Here is a 19647-nt window from a genome sequence, read left to right on the forward strand (position 1 = left end):
TGTCAAAAAATAAAACATTTGACAAAATATTTTACTATTTAAAAGTAAATGTAATGCATAGTAAGAATTATAATTTGTTCTGGAGTTGCTTATTTGCTCCCCTCGAAACGAAACTATTTGTAAGGCTTTTCCTTTAATACTTCTCTTTGGAGTTATGATCTACATAGAACATGAACTGTGTTATGATCATTATACCCTTCGAAGTTGCAAAGTATCGATGACAAGCTCAACTCAATTTGTTATTATTATTATTATTTTGATATGATCCCTCAAGTTCATTTGGTCGACCTACCATCCAAGAGTCCATTTTTTCCTTTTCAAGGACTATGCAAGATCCCTTACAACACCTTTGGGTCTTCTTGGGCTTAGGCTTGGGCTTGGGTTTTGACTTGCTTGGACAACTTTGTTAACACAATTTATGTTTCATCAAAATATTGATTTACTTCTTCGTGCTAATATCAAATTCATGGAAATGAAAATGTCTTATAATACGTACAAAATTTAATATCGAGAATAAATATCTATTGAATAATACAAAGTAATGTATGAAATGAACATATTCTTAAGTATATTATCATCTCCTCACATTAACTAAATTTGTATGGGCCAAAGTTAGGAAAATGTATATCAAATTGCTACTGATGTTGTGATGGAAACAAAGATATCAGAAGAAAAGAGAATCAATCCAACTATGATTTTGTTTGCAACTTTTCCATATGAATTCATCTCTCATAATGATTTTATTTTAATATCTTTTAGAAGCTAAATTAAATCTACATGTATATAAATTTGGTATCTTCATTTGAGAATGCTAATATCCGGAGATTTTAGACCGAGAGAATGAGCAATGTCATGAAAAAAGTTAAGTCTTTCATGCATTTCTAGGGTGGCAAATTGTAAGGAATTAACACCACAATCCACATACTGTACAAGGTACTCATATGACCGAACGAATTAAAATCATTTGAAGCTAACCCCAAACGAATGTTCCGTGCATCTGTAGTGAAATTAGGGAATTCAGAATCAAAAACTAAAAATATTAAGAAGAATTTGAACTTACTAGTGAATTGATACGATATTTATATTCTAACGATCAACATAAAAAAATTATCTTGTATCGTTTAATTATAAAATAAAATAAAATAAATATATACATAAGTAAGGTAAATATGTGAATTTAAAAATTGCATAAAAAATAATACATTCTTCTAAAATATTGTTGGTAGAGTAAAAGTTTGTTAGATAACAAGTGACTCTTCTAGGAAATAAGTTGGAGTTTTATCTTATATAGGTTTTTTTTCCTCTTTTAAAAAATTATTAAGATTTGAACACAAGATGTGAGAGTTCCAAAGGGGACACAACCACTTCATTGAAAACCAATTTTACCTTTAAAAGAGCGTTATTTAATATACATTGTATTTTTAAACTTCAAAATTAATAATAAAATATAAAAATCGAGAATGTGAGGGGGTTGCCCCCGGTCCCTTCTTAAATCCGTCCTTGATTAAAAATATATTTCTAATAATAATGTTTTGTGACAAATTTTTTTTGTGTAGCTAAAAATGATCCTTTAGAGACAAAAATTATTTGCGTCACTAAAACTTTGTCACTGGACCCTACATTTCTTGTAGTGAGATTTGATCGTTTATATTTGGGTAGTCAAATCTAAACAATTTTTTCATAATTTTATGGTACAGGATCGTTTAAATTGATTGTTTAAATTTGGTTCTCAAATCTCAACCATTTTTTTTCAAGATTTTTTTGTACTTGTTTATATTTGGAAAACTATAGTTTAAATTTAGAAAAAGATAATTTAGATTTGGAATCCGATCATTTATATTTGGAATATTTGAAACATTTGGAATATGATCATTTAGATTTGATCATTAAAATTGGCTAACCAAATTTAAACAATTTATTAAAAAAATTTGCACACGATCGTCTAGATTTAACAATTTTTGGTACATTTCGTTTAGATTTGGCTATCCAATATCCAATGATTTTTTTTTTTCACAATCTTTTATATTTGCAACAACCAAATAGCCGTTTGAAAAGATTTTTTTATAAAAAAAACAGATCTTTTGTATTTGGTACATGATGTTGAACCAAATAATAGTTTAAATGAAAAAATAAAAGAAAAACTACATAAGAATAAAAAAAAGACGATGGAAAGAAAACAAAAACCAGAAAGAGAAGAAAGACGATGACAAGGAATGACAAACCTATAATATTTTTTAAAAATGGCCAAATTAATAGACTTTTTCATTTTTTACCGCAGATGTAAATATTTTGCATATTTGTTATATTTTTTAAAATTAACCTAAATTTAATTTTGAATATGATTCAAAAATAATTTACGAGAGAATAAAATATCTAAATGAGTTCAAATATTAATTAAATTCATATTAAAACTATAGTTTAAAATTTAATTCATATATCATATACATCAACACAATTTATATATGAGTAAGACTCATATTTGAATTAAACTAAATACAATATATTTAATTTAGCAATTAATTAGTTGAAGAATTTATGAATAGTTTAGTTTAATTCTATTAAATTAAATTAATGAAATTAAAATTATAAATTATGTGAGATATTCATTTAAATATGATTTAAATAGAATAGTAACTAAATATGATTTAATTTAATTAAAAGGAATAGCTCCTTTACGAGTTACGTGAGAATTATTCACGGAATGTGGGCAGCTTTCCTACATATCCCAATTTGTCTATCTAACTTCTTCTTCTTCGTGAAGAAAGGGGAAGCAGGTATCGTAGACTCTTTTTTTTGAAAATTTTTTATTCCTTACTTATTCTCTAACGAAAAAAAACTCTTTGTAAAAATTCTCATTCCAATAGTTGGTTCTTATAAACCATCAATCTCATTCACTCAGATAATATAAAGGTTTTCTTAGTGGTGATGACCCCAATATTGTAGTTTGTAGAATTTTAAGACTACAACGAGAGTAAGTTCTTTTTCCCTATTATTTTATATATTATTGTAAATGCATGCTTAACCATTAATTAATTTACAATAATTTTATGTATTTTTAGCCAATGTACTGGTATTTCCTAATTTTCAATTAAATTGAGAAAAATGTTTTGTTAATTGTTCCTGTTGCAAAAGGCTTTTATTCCTTCAGTGATGTGTGTTATCACCCGATTTCAGTCATAGACAAGTTATAGAGTAATACATAGTTAAACTTATGAAATGTTTCTTATTTGCATATTTCAAGCTAAGCATTGAGCATAACTATTTATCAAAAGTATGTTTATGAAATAATCTTTCACTGAGTTTTTCCATTCATCCTTTCAAACTGTTTTGTCACTTTCCAGGTAGAGATTGTCATGCCCGAGCTTGTCTTACAACTGCTTACTTGCTATTAGTATTACGAGGTTATTATTCTTATAGTGTTGACATGTATATGCATTTTGCATGAGTTTGAAATTATAGGCCTAGATAGTAAGGTTGTTTAGTAAGTTCAAATTTTGGCTAAGTGTATGTATTAGTTAAATGAGAAGTTTGTGTAACTTGATAAGCATTTAACTTGTTGTTTATTTTATTTAACTAGTATGCATTAATAGCTGGAAGGTAGCTAAGTTAGTTAGTTTAGTTGGTTGGTAAGTGTTGTCAAAGTATGGTAACACTTGCTATCCCGCGCACCCTCTTTCGAGGCTAAAGAGGGGGCTTTAGGAGGGGGTGTGACACACAATCTCGATCACAATTGTCAAAATTTACTATATTCACTTCAGGGAATGATGTTGGAGGAAACTTTGAATATAACATAAACTCAAGACACTAGTAAACTGATTAACATCTCAATTAGAAAAGAAAAATAAAATAGAACTCACAACATTCACTTGAAGATAATTATTCGCTTTGCACAGGTTTGCAAGCAAACTACAACCAACGATCGTCTCAACAGGATATAACAACTAACATCGATAGAACTGCAGCCTCAAACTACTCAGATCTAGCAGAAGTCTTGGATACTTGCTCTCAATTCAACTCAATAACAAAGGAAAGAAAGAAAGAAAAAAAGAGTTTGAACTTTTCAATTTTGGAATGAGATACAACAAATGAAGAACCAAGTGGCTATTTATAAGCTAACAACTTAGTAACTCTCCAAAATACACAAAAAAATTTAAATAAATATAAATATTGAAACATATGTCAAATTTTAACTCAATTTTGTTAGCACAAACATAACTCACCCAAATCGAAGAAACTACACGTTTAACTTTCATAAATGTTAAATTTATTCATGAAACATCATCTTAATTTGATGGTTTTCAATTCAATTTAAAATTTTTAACAAATTGATTTAATTTACACAATTAAATCCATTTTTAGTTGATCAATATTCACAATTAAGGGAATGTTGTTGCTTTAGTTGTTCGTAATTTTTTTAATGAATAACTTGTTATTTCAATCAGCCTAAAAAAAGACATAAAATGAGTTCATAACACTTATAAGACATTTCTCTTGATATTGCTCCTCTAGAAGCATATTTAGGACGTGAATTTTAGAAAACATCTTCTCTAACAATTTTTGCATCAATAACTCTCTCCGCGTAATTACAATTTTGAACTAATTTTAAATAATGTGAAGTTATAACCACTTAATGGTTTGAAATCTTAAAAACACGAGTGCATCTATTCATAACAAACTTTAGAAAGAATAATTGTTCTCCAATCATTATATCTTTGTGGCATCTAGATGTATTTCGACATCAAACACTTATGACAAATAATTATTACCATTAATATCAAATGTAATTTCGTAAGGTGCTAACACTATTATTAAACATTTGTATATACATTACAAATCTACTATGTACTCAACATTCAAAATCAACATTTAATCTATTAATTATGACAAAGAGGAAAACAAATGGCATGCCTTTAGGACCAACTTTTATGGACAAAATAACTAGGGATTGTGCTGGTAACGCAAAATCGCGATACAATGAAAACACGAATATTGAAAAAATATAATATTGAAATAAATCAAGCATAATTTATAAATAAAATAAAATAATAAAAATAACAAAAATATAGGAAATCAAATATTTATGGAAATGCATGTGTGTGTACACAATCCACAAATGACCACTTATTTATAGGAATTTTGGTATGTAGGAGGTGACACATTTGAACACTAACCATAGGGGAAGTCTAAAATGGTATTTGGTGTATGAATACTAATGCATGAGTATGTAGTAATGTTTATAATGAAGAAAAAGAAAGAAAAAAAATGTGTTTGTTGACACAAAGGGACAAGCCATTTGTCTCTTATGTTGTATTCACCCATGCTATCCTTTCAATTATAGAGCTTCAACTTTTCCCAATTTTATTTCTTTTTTTCACGAATCACGATATTAAATATAATATAAATAATAGACATGTTTGTTTATTTGAAAATAACAAAATATTTAAATTTACTTTTTTTATTTTTGTTTATGATTTTTTCAGAAATATCCGTCGAAATAGTTTCAAAACAAAAATTTCTCTTTAAAACAATAATAAGTCAAACAAAAAAACTCATACATATAGATCTATCAAATTGTCGCTGTGTATTAATATTTAATTACATTTTTATTAAACAATTAAATTACCATAATAACAATAGAAATTGATATAAGTGCATGTGAATAGTCAAATAAAATTAAAACTATGTTTTTAATTTAAAATTTTAAAATTAAAATTTATATTTTATTTAGTAAGAAAATGATTGAAATTTGTATGAATGAGAGTATTTTTTAATTGAAGTATATTTAGGAAAGTTTTTCAATAATTCAAACAAAGCTTTAATGATATATATTCAAAATTATATATTTTTAATTAAACCAAAATATAAATAGAAATTTTGTGATTAAACGAAAAAGAAAAAAGAAAAGAAGAAAAAGAAAAGCAATAATGGAATGGGTGAGGGTGTAAAAGGATGAGATGAGGGCTGCAGCAGGAGATAACTTCCATATATCCCTTTCACGGAAACGGGACAGACGCGCAGTAACTCGACCGAGCTGTCACTCACAGTACCCACGTGGCTGTCTTCAATTGGTTTATCGTAATGAAGGTGAATAAGGATTTTTCTTTCTTTCTTTCTTTTCTTTGATGTGGATGATGCCGGTCCTCAGTCGAAGCTCGAAAGCAAAGGGATCCCAATTTGGTCCTGCACAGAGCGTACGACGATAATTTTTCACAGAGAGAAAGAAAAGAGAGAGAGTTTTGATTCTGAATCAATCAACCCCATCTCCCTCTTTCTTTCTCTCTTCATTTCCGTCTTCATACTTTCAAGAATTTGTTTCTAATTTCTTCAAATCCACCCAAGTTCCGGTTCCATCCCTTCCCCTCCCCTTCTTTTTTTTTTTTTATGCTTCATTCACTGATCCAAGATTATTGATTTTGTGTTTGATGAATCTTATCTTGATTGCCCACTTGCATCTTATGTGTTCAACTCCCTTTTCCTGAGATCCTTATTGCTTCGGTTCTTATTTTTATTATTATTTTCATCTTTTTATGCATTTTTATGCTTCTTTTGATCCAACCAGTTAATTATTGATTGAATGATTATGTAAACGTATACACGATGTATTGGGGAACAGATGTGGTTGGGGAATATGAGGAGATTTCTCTAGACAAGTTTGGGGTCTCATTGGATTTTATTTTATTACAGCCAATTGTTGGTGGTATGGTGTAATATTCACGTTCTTTCTTTCTTTCTTTTTTTAATGTGTTTTCAATGGTAACAGGAGACGCGTTTTCACTATCCTGCTGTGTTATAACTTGATTGTTTTGTTTGGTAAAGTTGAGGTTAATTTTGTTAAGTCTTTACTGTTTTTGGTACTCAAGTTTACTGGTTTTTGAACTGGAAATAAAAGGAGGGAAAATAAACGTTTTTATCATCTTTAGTGGTGTAATTTGATTGGGATTAGTCATTAGTTCCTCAAAAGGTTTTTTTTGCAATGTTTGAACGTGGTCTGTTGCTAATTTGATATCTTCTTTTTACAGCAACCTGTAGAACGATGATTAAGCTTTTTAAAGTGAAGGAAAAGCAGAGAGAGATTGCAGCTAATGCCAATGGAGTACCTCCTGTCAAGAAGCAAAGTGCTGGAGAATTGCGTCTTCAAAAAGGTAGTTACTTATTTTCATCTTTGATGAAGAACTGTTGACCTTGAAGCCAACCGTGAAGCATTGAGTTTTGTCATTCTATGGTTTGTTGATTGTTGATGGGTAGTCATTCTTTTTCTAGAGCTGTTTATGAGAACCTATTTGGTTTGTTCTTTATATTAGCATTGTAGTCTCCATTGTACTCACTCATGTTCAGATCCGGTTTGTGTTATGAATTGTTTTTTTTTCCTTCCAAATCTGGTATTGCATGGCCATGAGGACATAGATCATCTTTTGGTACTGTGCCGGTTCCTCTTTTTCCTGGAACTTTATTGCTAAATCACTTATTAGTCTAGAATTAGCTTCTACCAGCCGAATGAGGTGAGAATATTACCAAGGCAGGGTCATTACCTTGTGACGTAATACAGTCAAAGTTTTGGACTCTAGTCTCTTACTAGCTTCCTCTTGGTTTATGTATTGAGGCCAACTGGAATTGCTTTTATAATCTCAGTCTGTGTGGCCTTGAGCGCAAGTTAGCTTTTTTTTTTCTTGTGTTTTCTTTTATTTGCTGAGTGATGTTTCTTATTCCAATTTCCAGTTATGTATCATAAATATAATATAGCATTAGTTTATTTTCTATTACTATGGTGTTATACAAGTGCTTGTGTATTTTGATATAATAGCAACTTTAAGTTTTGTTTTTTGTTATGTTTTGTTTTATTTGGTCTTCTGGCTGTACTTGGAGTTCAAGGAGTTTTTACTTTTAATTGTAGATATCAGTGAATTGAACCTACCAAAAACGTGTAATATATCATTTCCTAATGGCAAGGATGACTTGATGAACTTTGAGGTCACTATTCATCCTGATGAAGGATATTATCTGTAAGTAGTCTCTTGTAGATATTGTTTTTCAGTTTAGTTGTAACATATCTGCTTCTCAAGTGGAAATGCATGTGTAAGACATTACAGTTCCCGAATCTCAAACATACATGATGCATCTTATTATCATTTGAAAAACACTGGGAGCTGAAGATATATGCATGGATGCCATATCATTTCTATCAATGAGGTCTCAATGGAATTTTAGATTGGACTCAATTCATCTGTCTATAAACTGTGAATTTAAGCACTGCTTTTTTCATGATGTAATCATCATTTATTGGTAAAGATGTTTGTTCGTCCCAGCTGTTTCTAGGTTGTTAACTTAAGAATCCTTCGTTTTCTTGTTAACAGAGGCGGTACGTTTCTCTTCTCTTTCCAAGTTTCCCCTGTCTACCCTCACGAGCCACCAAAAGTGAAGTGCAAGACCAAGGTAACGATCCTGACCTTGTCGACTAATTTGTTTGTTGAAAATAGCTTAACACATTTGGCTTGCAGGTGTATCATCCTAATATTGACTTGGAAGGAAATGTTTGTCTCAATATTTTAAGAGAGGACTGGAAGCCCGTTCTGAATATCAACACTATAATATACGGATTGTTTCATCTTTTCACGGTATTTAATGATTGTACCATTGTCTAGCTTACTACAAACATTTTCTCATACTCCAATGACTCATTTCAAAGACCTTTAACACAATGGAATGTTTGCATAAATTCTAGATAGAGTTGAAAGCTCAAAGTTACTAGTTTGTAGGGTTCTCTTAATTACAATATATATTTTCCATTCTTGCAGCAACCAAATCATGAAGACCCCCTGAACCACGATGCTGCAGCTGTTTTAAGGGATAACCCGAAGATGTTTGAATTCAACGTGAGAAGAGCCATGGCTGGGGGTTATGTGGGACAAACTTACTTCACACGTTGCATGTAAGATTCTACATGAATTGTAAAGCAACTGATACATTATTTGAAGCATGGGCTCTGCGAGGTCGTTGAACTTCTCTGGTATGTTAATGTCTAATGTGTTGAGGACTGTCTGATCACCGACGCAACACAAAGTCCTTTGTGATGGAGGTAGAACTTTGTTGTGTGTTTGAAGTATTGGTTTCAAATGGACGTTGGGACTGGTAACTGAAACTCTTATCTGTGTATGTATTTTCCTCTAATTTATCTTGAAAAGACAGGTCGCTCTTTTGCTATCAGTTGAAAGTACAAGGTATGTTTTTGGAGCCTCCCTTCTTTTCTTTTATCAGAGTCTATTACCTACTATGGATGTAAATTTACTGAATTGTTGGATCACAATGATTTATTTCCTTTTATATATTTCAACTTTGTAAAATTCTCTGTTAGTTTCACATTTTGTTATCATCACAAGATTGGAAAGTTCAATCATTTTTTTCTTTACTTGCTCAGACCCTTTATCTCAATGGCCATTCTGATTGTGTTGCTTCAATGATTGTGTTATTGAAAAGCTTTTTGGGCCAAGTGACAGAAACCCCAATGAGCAATTTAGTTAAGTGGTAGGTAACATGGCTATCAGATCCTAGAGAGAGAACATATTTTCTAATGGATATAATAATGAGAATTGAGAACAATTTAAAATATTTGCAATTTATATTTCCATGATAGTTTTTCAAGAATTCTAATAATTTTTCTGATAATAGTTTTTGTTTTCTGCTTTCTAAATGAGGGACGATATGTATAAAGTCAATTTCACTGTGATCAGTGGAAATTAATATTTGCAAATTCTCTATTTTGGCTACTTTGTTTCTCTCAACAATGATTCCACTCTATTAAAATAATACTCGAGAAGTATTTTCAATGGTACAATGTCTGTTGATATAGCATTATATGCCCAAATTTCAACATTGAACTGTGGTAAAAGTAGAAATGAAACTAACGTAAAACAGAGGAAGCATATAAACTAAGCTACCTAAATTGATTCATCCTTTCCCCCCAAAAAAACTATATAACAAAACCATAAAAGGCTAAATATACAAGAAAAAAATAACTATGCAATCTGCTTGACTTCCTATGAACTGCTATGGTGCTATCGCATGCACAATGAATATCTCTAAACTTAACATATAAATCAACAGAATCTTCTTTTCTGCCAGAAGTGAATTCTCTCACCTGGATTAAAAATGGCAGCAAAGTAGTAAAGATGAGTGTTTGTCACCCTTCCTTCATTGACCGACTTCTCGACCCTTTCATCTCCCATGGTGGCAGGCAACCTTTATAATGCGAGTGAAGAAACAATGAAGAAATTGAAACTTCTCGTTGATGCATTGATATTGACGTGAAGCAGCCAAAACTACTTCGTAATTGCTTCTTCTCACTCTCGTATCCTTGAAAATTTGAGTCATTTGGAACACTCGAAGTCTTGAGGGCCTTGGGGAGCATGCAATTACATAAATATCCTACAACAAAAATGTAGGGAGTGATTTGGGGGCGTATTGATGATAACTATGAGAAGAGAATGAAAGCCTATGAATGCAACATATTATCTTGGAAGAAAATATAAATCTTATACATACAGTTTAGGAGTCTTTAGAAAGTAGAAAACTTGATGTTTATACATCTATTGGGTTACCTATTCTTGCAAGCCGATTCACCCATTTTGGTATGTGTTTCCCGGTTAACTTATAGCAAATATCCTCACAAAAATGGTTGCAATTTTTTACAATCAAGTGATACGTGTCACCATTGTAGTTTGCAGAATTGCGCTCCATGAACTCTCGAAATTGAATAGGATCCAAGCAAGTTGTACCCATGAAAATCGACTTTCTAAACTTAAACCCGGGGCAGCGTCGAGGTTCAACCTCGAAGACACCACTTGTTGGATAGTCATGGGCTCCGAAGGCATATTCCACACCATGAACTGTAAGTGAATTAAATGGAAATTAGAAATAACAATCATCGTCATGAAATATTCAGTTAAAAGAATGCATCACCCTGTCTAAATACTTCCTTGAATGAAGGTAAAGGCAGCTTGAGTCAGTAAAACGCAAAAGAGGTAGTTTTCCTACTATAAACTCGGTAATCTTGGACTCAATTTTTCATTTTGAAACAATGTTTTAAGACACTTTTATTTAAATAAGGAACAGATGATTATATCCACGAGAACAAAAGAAGACAACTTAAGCGCAAGGGTCAGGGAGACCTTCCCCCAGAAGAAACACAAGTGAATAAGGACCTTCCATTTGTTAAAAATAGAAAGATTATAATTACGAAAGTGTTTGACGTAGTTGTGTACGATGATGCTGAACCACAGTCCAAAAAGAATCAAAATTATCTTTAAAAATTCTACTATTTCTTTCGTTCCAAATATACAACAAAAGAGCTCTAGTTCTAGTGGTGCATTCTCCAAAGGATATTTCATTTCGGACCAGAAGCTTTACTTGGGAGGAAATAGTCCAAATAAAAGTTTCTAAACAAGAGTAACCACCCTGCCATTGCAAAATCAAAATGCAAAAAAAGGCAGAACCATTTTTGTGTATCTCAATTGCATTTTCCTTCCCCTTTTAGATAAGACATGTAAATGGCAAATAAATCTTTTGTTCTAGTGTCCATGGTCCTGTTTCCAAAACCCTTTTCATTCTTCCATACCTTGAATTTATTCGACAAGCTTATCGATGTTATATGGGTGATTATTTTCAATTTAACAGATACGAGCACAAAAAGAGATTGCAACTTCAAGATGCCTATTCTCCACAATGCATGCAGACGGAAATTACCATTTGTTCGTAGCAAATTTTAGTTAGCATCATCCTCACCCAAAAACAATGCATGCTACAAGAAACAAGCCAACAAACCTTGAATCCCAGAATGAAATATGCCAACACCTGCCCAGTAAACGCAGCCATTTACTGTTGTCAAGTCATACACATTGAGATATACTGGAGTGTTGCCCGGACCATATCTTGATCCCTTTGCTCTTGAAAAGATGCAAAAGTGAGAACCCGATTCGCTTCTCAAATGGAGAGGTATGATAGAGTTCCATCCCTTCTCTGATATATACTTCATGTTTTGGGGCGAAATGAGGAGAACATTCACATAGTTTCGACCTGCAGAACAATTACCAAAACATTTATGGACGTTGATGAAAACAACGAAAAGAGATCAGCAACCATTATTCTTTTGTATAACTTATTGTTGAAACCTGAGGATCAAACAAGAGCAATATGAAACTTATCATTAGGATTTCAATCTGCATCCCTATTTCTAAGATAATTTAAAAGTGTAATCACTCAGCTTTGGCACCTTCTTTCTCATCATTAAAGCTTATGAGATTGTTTTAAAAAAAAATTGAGATCTATGGTTTTTCAAGAATACAAACTAAACTCAAGCCATTGACAGTACACTGATCTCATTGGGATCATTAACAATGTGTTTAGTAACATATCATAATGCTGCAAAATGATCACATACGCACCTTGTATGCTAGACTCGATAGATTAAGATATCAAATGGGAAGATTATTCAATAAAGATTGCTACAATGTGACTGCCACACCCAAAAATAGTAGTAAAAACTCGAGTGTGTAGCACGATGCCGTTTATCTTTAATATATAGAGGTGGGGTACGCGTGATTGGTGCCCAATAGTTCCTAATTCGAGAACCATTGGTTCACATATATCCACAACGTGCATTTAAACGGGCAATCTACTTACTAGATAATAATCAAACATATTGTAAGAATCTCTACAGTCCTTTTTGTCCATGTACCAGTAGAAGATTCAGCAGCTACAGCGGCCCCTTTTTCTCTTTGAAGAAAAAAATTAGAACTACAACACTGTCAATACATAACTACAACAGAATACCTTTTTTTCTCTCATTTGGACAAGCAAAGACTAAAGTATAAACAATTAAAAGGGGAAAAAAAACCCAATACTCATAGCTGATGCATCCAAATGCAACTTAAAATAGACAACAATGCCTAGATAAGAACAAAACATCTTTTTTTTGAAGTACAAGACAAGTGGTTGATTTAAACCACGAAATTCTTAATAAAAAAAAAAAACACATATGGTATGTGGGGTGAGCTAAAAACATCCCAGGAATGGTCAAACAACAAACAACCAAAAAACGAAACCTATTATTACAGAGAAGTGAAATCAAACCTTGGAAAAGAGGGAAGTCGGTTTCCGGTGACCGGAAGTGGGGGAGAGAGAGAGAGAGGGAGAGAGGTTGGTGTCAATAAATGAAAGAAGAATATTGGGGAATTTGGGGGTTTTCCTCAATCAATGGACCGTTTAGAGATGGATTGAGAGAGACGCATAAGCCTTTTCAATATTCTTTCCTTCAGAAAAAAGATGGGGTTTGCATTTTGGTAAAGAAAATGCATAAGTATAAATGGAGGTAGAAGACAGAGTCCATTTGTCTTTCCGGCCAGAAAGGTGAAAAAGAAGGAGAAGAGAAGAGAGAAGAATGAGAAATGAGTTTGGCTTAAGAGTGTGAAATGAGGAAAAAGAGGTGAAGAGAAAAGCAAAGGAAAGAATGTCTGAGAAAATGGGAGGTAATTAAAAGATGGAACCTTTGAAAGGAAACTCTGTCGCTCTTCCATTTCACAGTTTGACTGTCTTACCTTTTTAAAGTTAATTTCATCAATTTTCCATTTCCCCTTTTCCCTTTTCCATTTCTTTCTTCCTATTATTCAAACCCAACCTATCCCTCAAAATTTGAGTTTGCTTGTGGGCTTATCTATTCATTTTCTCAAACTAAATAAACAAAATAAAGTATGGTAAAAAAAAGTGAGAAGATGGTTGTTGGACAAACATTAGTTGATATAGGTCCCACTAAAACCTTTTATTTCATTGGATTCTATAGTATGGAAAAGCTATTAACCAATACTACTTCTAGTTCTACAACAGCTCTCTTATCTTCAATTATTTCATTAAATAAAACTTCCAAAATCTCTCTCTCCATTAAACACATTCATTCGTAAAAAATAAGTAGACAAACCCTTTCGATCAAGGTTTTATTACCAACTTACGTTTAACTAATCAAAGCATGTGCTTACAATCATGCAATCAATTTGAAACACGTTTAAGCACAACTAATTCACCAAAATATTATTGGCCATCAATACCATTTCAAAACATTCATTCAGCGCAATATTTACTATTTGTTATAATTTATACTATTATTTATCCTTTTTTTCTATTTTTTTTTCGAACTAAATAGTTTACACTTCAAACACATTATTACCATCCGAACTAAAATAATCTACGTCAACTCGGATTATAATATTTTCTCACTTTGTAAGAATTTTAATATGTTAAATGAGTGGGCGTGCAAGAAAAGAAATTCATACAACCAAAACCAATTGAGGCAGAGGAAGTGCAAGCCATAATAGTCTAACATCCATTGTTCATTTTGTGGCCAAAACTAAGAAATTTTTTTAAAGATACAAAAGTTACAACCAAGAAGGCCTCTTCTTTCTTGAGTAATCTTTTCCTTTTTCCTTCTTTTATAAAATAAAGCAGTACAAAAAATCATGTGGAAGACAACAATAATCACTGTGATTTGAAAAGAGTAGGATCCTCTCAAGCCTCAATTGACCTGAAGGTTTGTTAGACCATCCAACTTTGTTGTTTTTTGAGCCAATGTTTTGTCCATGTAAAATCCTATGATCTGCAAAAGCATGCAAAAGCATAAATTAAGAATTTTACCAATCTGAACCATCAGGGAAAGGATTCAGTGCATCCTGCTTTCCATTGACGTAGAAGTCGACCACGGCCTTCATTCGAGGAAACTTATCAGGATGGTAATTCACATGAATAATGACTGGCTTCAACTTTTTCAGATTATCATCCTTCCTTACAGTCTTGAATAGAACTTTGCTATTCATAAAAAGATAGAAATCCATAGTTCTCCTAGACGCGTTAAGCCCCTCGTAGTTTGAATGCGAAGGGAAAAACAGTTCCTCGTTGAAAACAGCTTGGTCCCAGGAGTTTCGTTCTCGAGAAAGTCGGTTAGCCACACGATCTAAAAGCTCAATTGCAGGAATAGTTGGTCTAATATAGAAGAAGCCAGAGTTATAAACCCAGATACGCATCGTGTGTGCAAATCGAGCCCAACCCATTGCAGGTTCCTCAAAGACATCGTTGTATCCATAAGCAGTAACATTGTCATGGCCATCAGTCATTGATTCAACATCTGAGTCGCGATAAAGATGATTGAAAGGATTTTGCAAGTAAACAATGTCTACATCAGATAGTAAAACAGCATATCCCAACTGCAGAAACTCCCTCAAGATGCGAAATTTTGTCCCCGAGACAGCATGGTTCCCTCCTGTTCTTCCAATGGAATCAACTTTTTCATCAGGGTCTCTCATATACACTGGAACATCATTTTTTTTGCAGAATTGAACTATTTCATCGTCCAAAGCAACCACAAGATAATTAGGAATGCCTGCTTTCTTGATGCTAGTGAACCATAATTCTAGCATTGCCTTCACATTTGAATTGGCTACTGCAACTATAAGCTCTCTATCAATAGCAACTTTCTCCAATATATTTGCTAATCTTGGATTGACAGACTCATCGGGAATAACAGGTGGATTTGTTCTTAAACCTTTTACGGTACCGAAAGGCCCGGCTTTTGACTGTTTACCTAGAGAAAGAACTTGCTTCTCTGCATGATCTTTACCTTGCTCCGCCAACTTGAGCTTTTCAGTTAGTTCCCTAATCTGTTTTTCCAGCTGAGCATTCTTCTCCGATGCAGATATAAACTCAGATTTTAACATGTCAATTCGTTCAGATGAATCGCACGAACTAGAATCAGTCTAGTGGATAAACATGTTACAAAATTACTATCAGACCATCAATACTGGCTATACTTCTACAACATACTCATGGAATCAGAAGGCAAAAGCATGGATGAACAAAATTTATAGCATCTATCATATGAAGTCACAGTTATGCACACCAGAGATGTATGAAGACTTATGTTAATCCATTCAGATAATCTGGCTATCATCCCAAATGATTAACTAAACGAAATTTTAGCATATGATGGAGAACCAACTAATGCACATTAATTACTGACTTGAACATTCGAATCACCACCAGTTTTTTAAAGGACGACATTCTCTCAAAAAAAGAAAAAGACGCACGGAAATAAATTCGTCGGGTAACCAACCAAAATATTAATGGGATTAGAATGCACAGTATTCGAACACCTAAACTCAGTTCTTAAGTTATTGTAGGTAGTCTGAAACTTGCAACATTAATCCACCCCATCTCCAAATCAAATGAAATTACCAGAAGTTTAATCTACGCATTCAAAGCATGCAGTTTCACCATTTCCGAACCAAAGAAATAAGCACACATATAGATTCAACAAGAGGCACAAATCGAGATGGGTAATGAAGGAAAGGGGAAAAAAGCCAAAAAGCAGAAAACAGGGCAGGTGTAAACAAAAACCTGGGCTATGAATTTCACGGAACGAGAATCACGAATTGATAGAGAGCTCGATTTGAAGATCCCACCAGGGAAGAAGAAGGCAAAAACGAATCCAATAAGGACGCCAATAAATATGGCAGTCCCAATCTTGGATTTGGTGGATCCTTGCGAGGAGTTCCTCATCAACGGCCCGTCTCTACGGCCATTCATGGCTTCCCGTTCAGCACAAACCGAAAGTTTCAGAGGGACCCAGAAGGGTGAAAATGACAATTACCCTTAAGATGATATCTTTTGAGACTTTACAGAGCACCCGAATGTAAGGGAGTGTGGAGAAGAAAAAAGCAGCAGATGGATGGTATGAAATTTGAGGCAATCTGGGGGTTCATAGAACTCAAAGTCTGCTTCTTCTTCGACAGAGTTGACTTGGTTGAGGGAAGCACGGAGGCAGGTAAAGATTCATAGATTAGCATCGATTATGGGTTAATTATTGATGAAAAGGGTAATAGGATCACAAGCTGTGGAATTTTCCATCTGGGTGGCAGTAATATACAAATCCAGTATTTAAAGTTAAGATTTTTGTTCCAATTTCCATTTCCATTTATGTATCTTCTTTTAGTAATAGTTTAAATTGGATTCAAACACATTAATTGAGCTAAGTTTTATTCTCATTCTATCAAACAATTAATTTCCATCAGACAAGTTTTTTACGTGCTACACACCTTAATTAATTGAGCTCATTTTCTTTCCATTCTATCAAAATAATTCACTTTTTTTTCATGTAAATTATTACATAAATATGAACTAAAGAAAACACAACATCCAACTCAAGATTTTTTTTCTTTAATATAGGCAATAAAAAATCAGAGAGAGCTTTACCTTTGTTTGAAACAGATAACCATTCAATATATTTGTTTCACATAGTTTTACTTTTCAAAATCCAACAAATCCATCAAACAAGAGTTCTTTTAATACCGGATAAAAGTGTAAGATTTTTTATGTTTGAGAGATGAACAAACATAAATCGAGTTGGCTGAATTGACACGAAATGAACCATATCGTTTCGATCAACCCAATCCAAAAAATTTGGATTGGGTTGACGGGTTGGTTTTTTTAGACAACTTTTCATATTGTTTTTCAATATCCAAGGTGAACAAATTGTCATTACAATACATACATATTAATAGTTAAAAGTGTGGTTAGAAAATATACATTACAGAGGGCAATAGCATGGAAATTATTAGAATATTTATGGAAAGATTATGAGAATATTTTTCCTTATTTCTAAAACTTTTACTTTTTTATTTCCTTGTATATTCTATTTATTCCCTTGTACCTATTGTATTATTCATTAGAAAATAATAGCAAACAATCGTGGTTTTTCTCCTGGTACTCGGGTGTCCACGATAATCGGTGTGTGCTAAATCAGTGTGCACTTTGTCTTTCCTTTCAATATGGTATCATAACCCTAGAAAACAAAACCAGTTATGGAAATCACACAGAGGAAACAACCGCTAGTTTTAGTGTCGTCGTTGATGCTCGGATCAATGCTGCCATGGACGAATGGCTCCGTCGCCTTTAAAAAATGTCGGAAAACATAATTCAGACAAATATTCTCGTTGTCCACGCCACCAGAACCCGCCCACACGCCGCCCACTTGTTGCTATCGGAAGTTCATGCGCCTTCGCCGGAGCTACATGCACTGGTCCATCCTGTTCAGACGCCGTCGACCAACCCAACTGTGCCACCCTCATCTTCATCCACTGCCTGTAGTGTTCCCCACGTGTTGATTTGTGTTCTGCCACCTAATTCTGACCAGTGATCACCGCTTCTGTAGCCAAATTTGTATGCCCTGCCACCCAATGACCTTAGTTATTATCGTGATGATAAGAATCCTCAAATTCACTCAACATTTGAGGCTGGTGAATTTTCCGCACATTCCCCCCTATCGTGGAAGCTTGCTATCTTTTATCTTCCTATTTTACCACTTTTGAAAAAGAGCTTATGTTGTGGCATTTTCGCTTAGGCCATCCCAACTTTAAAGATATGAAATACCTATTTTCTCATCTTCTCTCCAAAGTTGATGTTTCTTCCTTATCTTGTGAATGCATACAAACTAAACAACACCGAGTCTTGTTTCCTTCGCAACCCTATAAGCCACCCAACCTTTTACTCTTGTCCATAGTGATGTCTGGGGACCATCCAGGGTCACTACCTCCTTTGAAAAATGATGGCTTGTGACCTTTATTGAAGACCATACTCATCTTACTTGGGTTTTCTTGATCTCCGACAAATCTGAAGTTACCTTCACATTTCGGGACTTCTATCTCACCATAGAAACGCAATTCAATACAAAGATTGCAATCCTACAAAGTGATAATGATCGTGAGTTTCAAAACCACTTTCTTAACGAGTTCTTCTCATCTAAAGGAATTGTTCACCAAAGTTCATGTGGTTACATGCCCAACAAAATGGGTTGTAGAACGAAAAAATCGTCACCTTTTGGAAGTTGCTCGTTCCCTTATGTTGTCCACTTCTCTTCCTTCCTATCTTTGGGGTGATGTCATTCTTACTGTCGCTCATCTCATAAATCACATGCCTTATCGTGTCCTTCACTTCCAGACATCGTTAGATTGCCTCAAAGAATCCTATCCCTCCACTCGTCTCATCCCTAATGTTTCCCTTCGGGTGTTCGGCTGCACTACCTAATACCTATGTTCATAGCCATGGTCATAACCAAACTAAAGTTACCCTTAAAGCTCAAGCTTGTGTGTTTGTTGGATATCCTCTGCACCAATGAGACTATAAATGCTTTCATCCATCTTCACGTTAGTACTTTGTTACCATGGATGTCGAATATCATCATTTTTTTCCCGTTAGCCTACTTTAGGGGGAGAATGTGAGTGAAGAGTCTAACTATATACTTCCCTTAGAGTCTTCTTATCATACTGTGGTTACCTTACCTGACCTTAGCGCTCACAGTATAGTCCTAACAACAAATCAAGTTCCTTGAAAAACCTACTATAGGAGGACTCTTAGAAAGGAAGTTGAGTCTCTTGTTGTTCAAATAGCTCCAATGCAGAATTTTGAACTAATAAGAGATCAAGGTATGATTGAATCAATTAATTCACATAGTAATAACATAACATGTGAGAATGACAGGTCTGAGACAACTATTCTGAAAGATGTGGGTGAGCATACTGAAAAATAGTAGCAAGTATGATTCATCTTCTGATCTTCCTA

The 19647-nt window shown here is 33.4% G+C and overlaps 3 protein-coding genes across 6 annotated transcripts; 1 reads left to right on the plus strand and 2 right to left on the minus strand.

Annotated features, from left to right (window-relative positions):
- The first annotated feature begins 6105 nt into the window (after window positions 1–6105).
- On the plus strand, window positions 6106–9391 carry LOC101214340 (NEDD8-conjugating enzyme Ubc12). 4 transcript variants are annotated; one of them, XM_011660765.2, is made up of 6 exons: window positions 6106–6344; window positions 7020–7142; window positions 7892–8000; window positions 8352–8430; window positions 8496–8612; window positions 8793–9391. In XM_011660765.2, the coding sequence occupies exons 2-6, from the start codon at window positions 7034–7036 to the stop codon at window positions 8928–8930; spliced, it is 552 nt and encodes a 183-aa protein (XP_011659067.1). In that variant the 5' UTR covers window positions 6106–6344; window positions 7020–7033; the 3' UTR covers window positions 8931–9391. The 4 variants fall into 4 exon arrangements, with proteins under 4 accessions (XP_011659067.1, XP_004148299.1, XP_031744190.1 ...); XM_004148251.3 differs by having other exon boundaries at window positions 6109–6338; XM_031888330.1 differs by having other exon boundaries at window positions 6171–6191.
- Window positions 9392–9766: 375 nt separating this feature from the next.
- On the minus strand, window positions 9767–13598 carry LOC101214750 (deSI-like protein At4g17486). Its single transcript, XM_004148253.3, has 4 exons — window positions 13123–13598; window positions 11815–12066; window positions 10593–10880; window positions 9767–10419 (listed from the first exon to the last, which is right to left on the minus strand). Exons 2-4 carry the CDS (start codon window positions 12023–12025, stop codon window positions 10175–10177), a joined length of 744 nt encoding a protein of 247 aa, XP_004148301.1. The 5' UTR covers window positions 12026–12066; window positions 13123–13598; the 3' UTR covers window positions 9767–10174.
- A 696-nt stretch (window positions 13599–14294) lies between these two features.
- LOC101214097 (arabinosyltransferase RRA3) lies at window positions 14295–17025 on the minus strand. Its single transcript, XM_004148250.3, has 2 exons — window positions 16429–17025; window positions 14295–15788 (listed from the first exon to the last, which is right to left on the minus strand). Exons 1-2 carry the CDS (start codon window positions 16615–16617, stop codon window positions 14670–14672), a joined length of 1308 nt encoding a protein of 435 aa, XP_004148298.1. The 5' UTR covers window positions 16618–17025; the 3' UTR covers window positions 14295–14669.
- Between the last annotated feature and the right edge of the window lie 2622 nt (window positions 17026–19647).

Source organism: Cucumis sativus, chromosome 7 (genome assembly GCF_000004075.3).
Source record: "Cucumis sativus cultivar 9930 chromosome 7, Cucumber_9930_V3, whole genome shotgun sequence".
NCBI lineage: Eukaryota > Viridiplantae > Streptophyta > Magnoliopsida > Cucurbitales > Cucurbitaceae > Cucumis > Cucumis sativus.

Coding starts and splice junctions, on each gene's coding strand:
- LOC101214340 (XM_031888329.1), top strand. CDS start 6,598: ATGTATTGGGGAACAGATGTGGTTGGGGAATATGAGGAGATTTCTCTA. Junction 8,001..8,351: donor CCTGATGAAGGATATTATCT/GTAAGTAGTCTC, acceptor TCTTGTTAACAG/AGGCGGTACGTTTCTCTTCT. Junction 8,613..8,792: donor GATTGTTTCATCTTTTCACG/GTATTTAATGAT, acceptor CCATTCTTGCAG/CAACCAAATCATGAAGACCC.
- LOC101214097 (XM_004148250.3), bottom strand. CDS start 16,617: ATGAATGGCCGTAGAGACGGGCCGTTGATGAGGAACTCCTCGCAAGGA. Junction 15,789..16,428: donor CCGTGAAATTCATAGCCCAG/GTTTTTGTTTAC, acceptor TTTATCCACTAG/ACTGATTCTAGTTCGTGCGA.
- LOC101214750 (XM_004148253.3), bottom strand. CDS start 12,025: ATGAAGTATATATCAGAGAAGGGATGGAACTCTATCATACCTCTCCAT. Junction 10,881..11,814: donor ATTTCATTCTGGGATTCAAG/GTTTGTTGGCTT, acceptor ATTCACTTACAG/TTCATGGTGTGGAATATGCC. Junction 10,420..10,592: donor GAATCGGCTTGCAAGAATAG/GTAACCCAATAG, acceptor TTTTTGTTGTAG/GATATTTATGTAATTGCATG.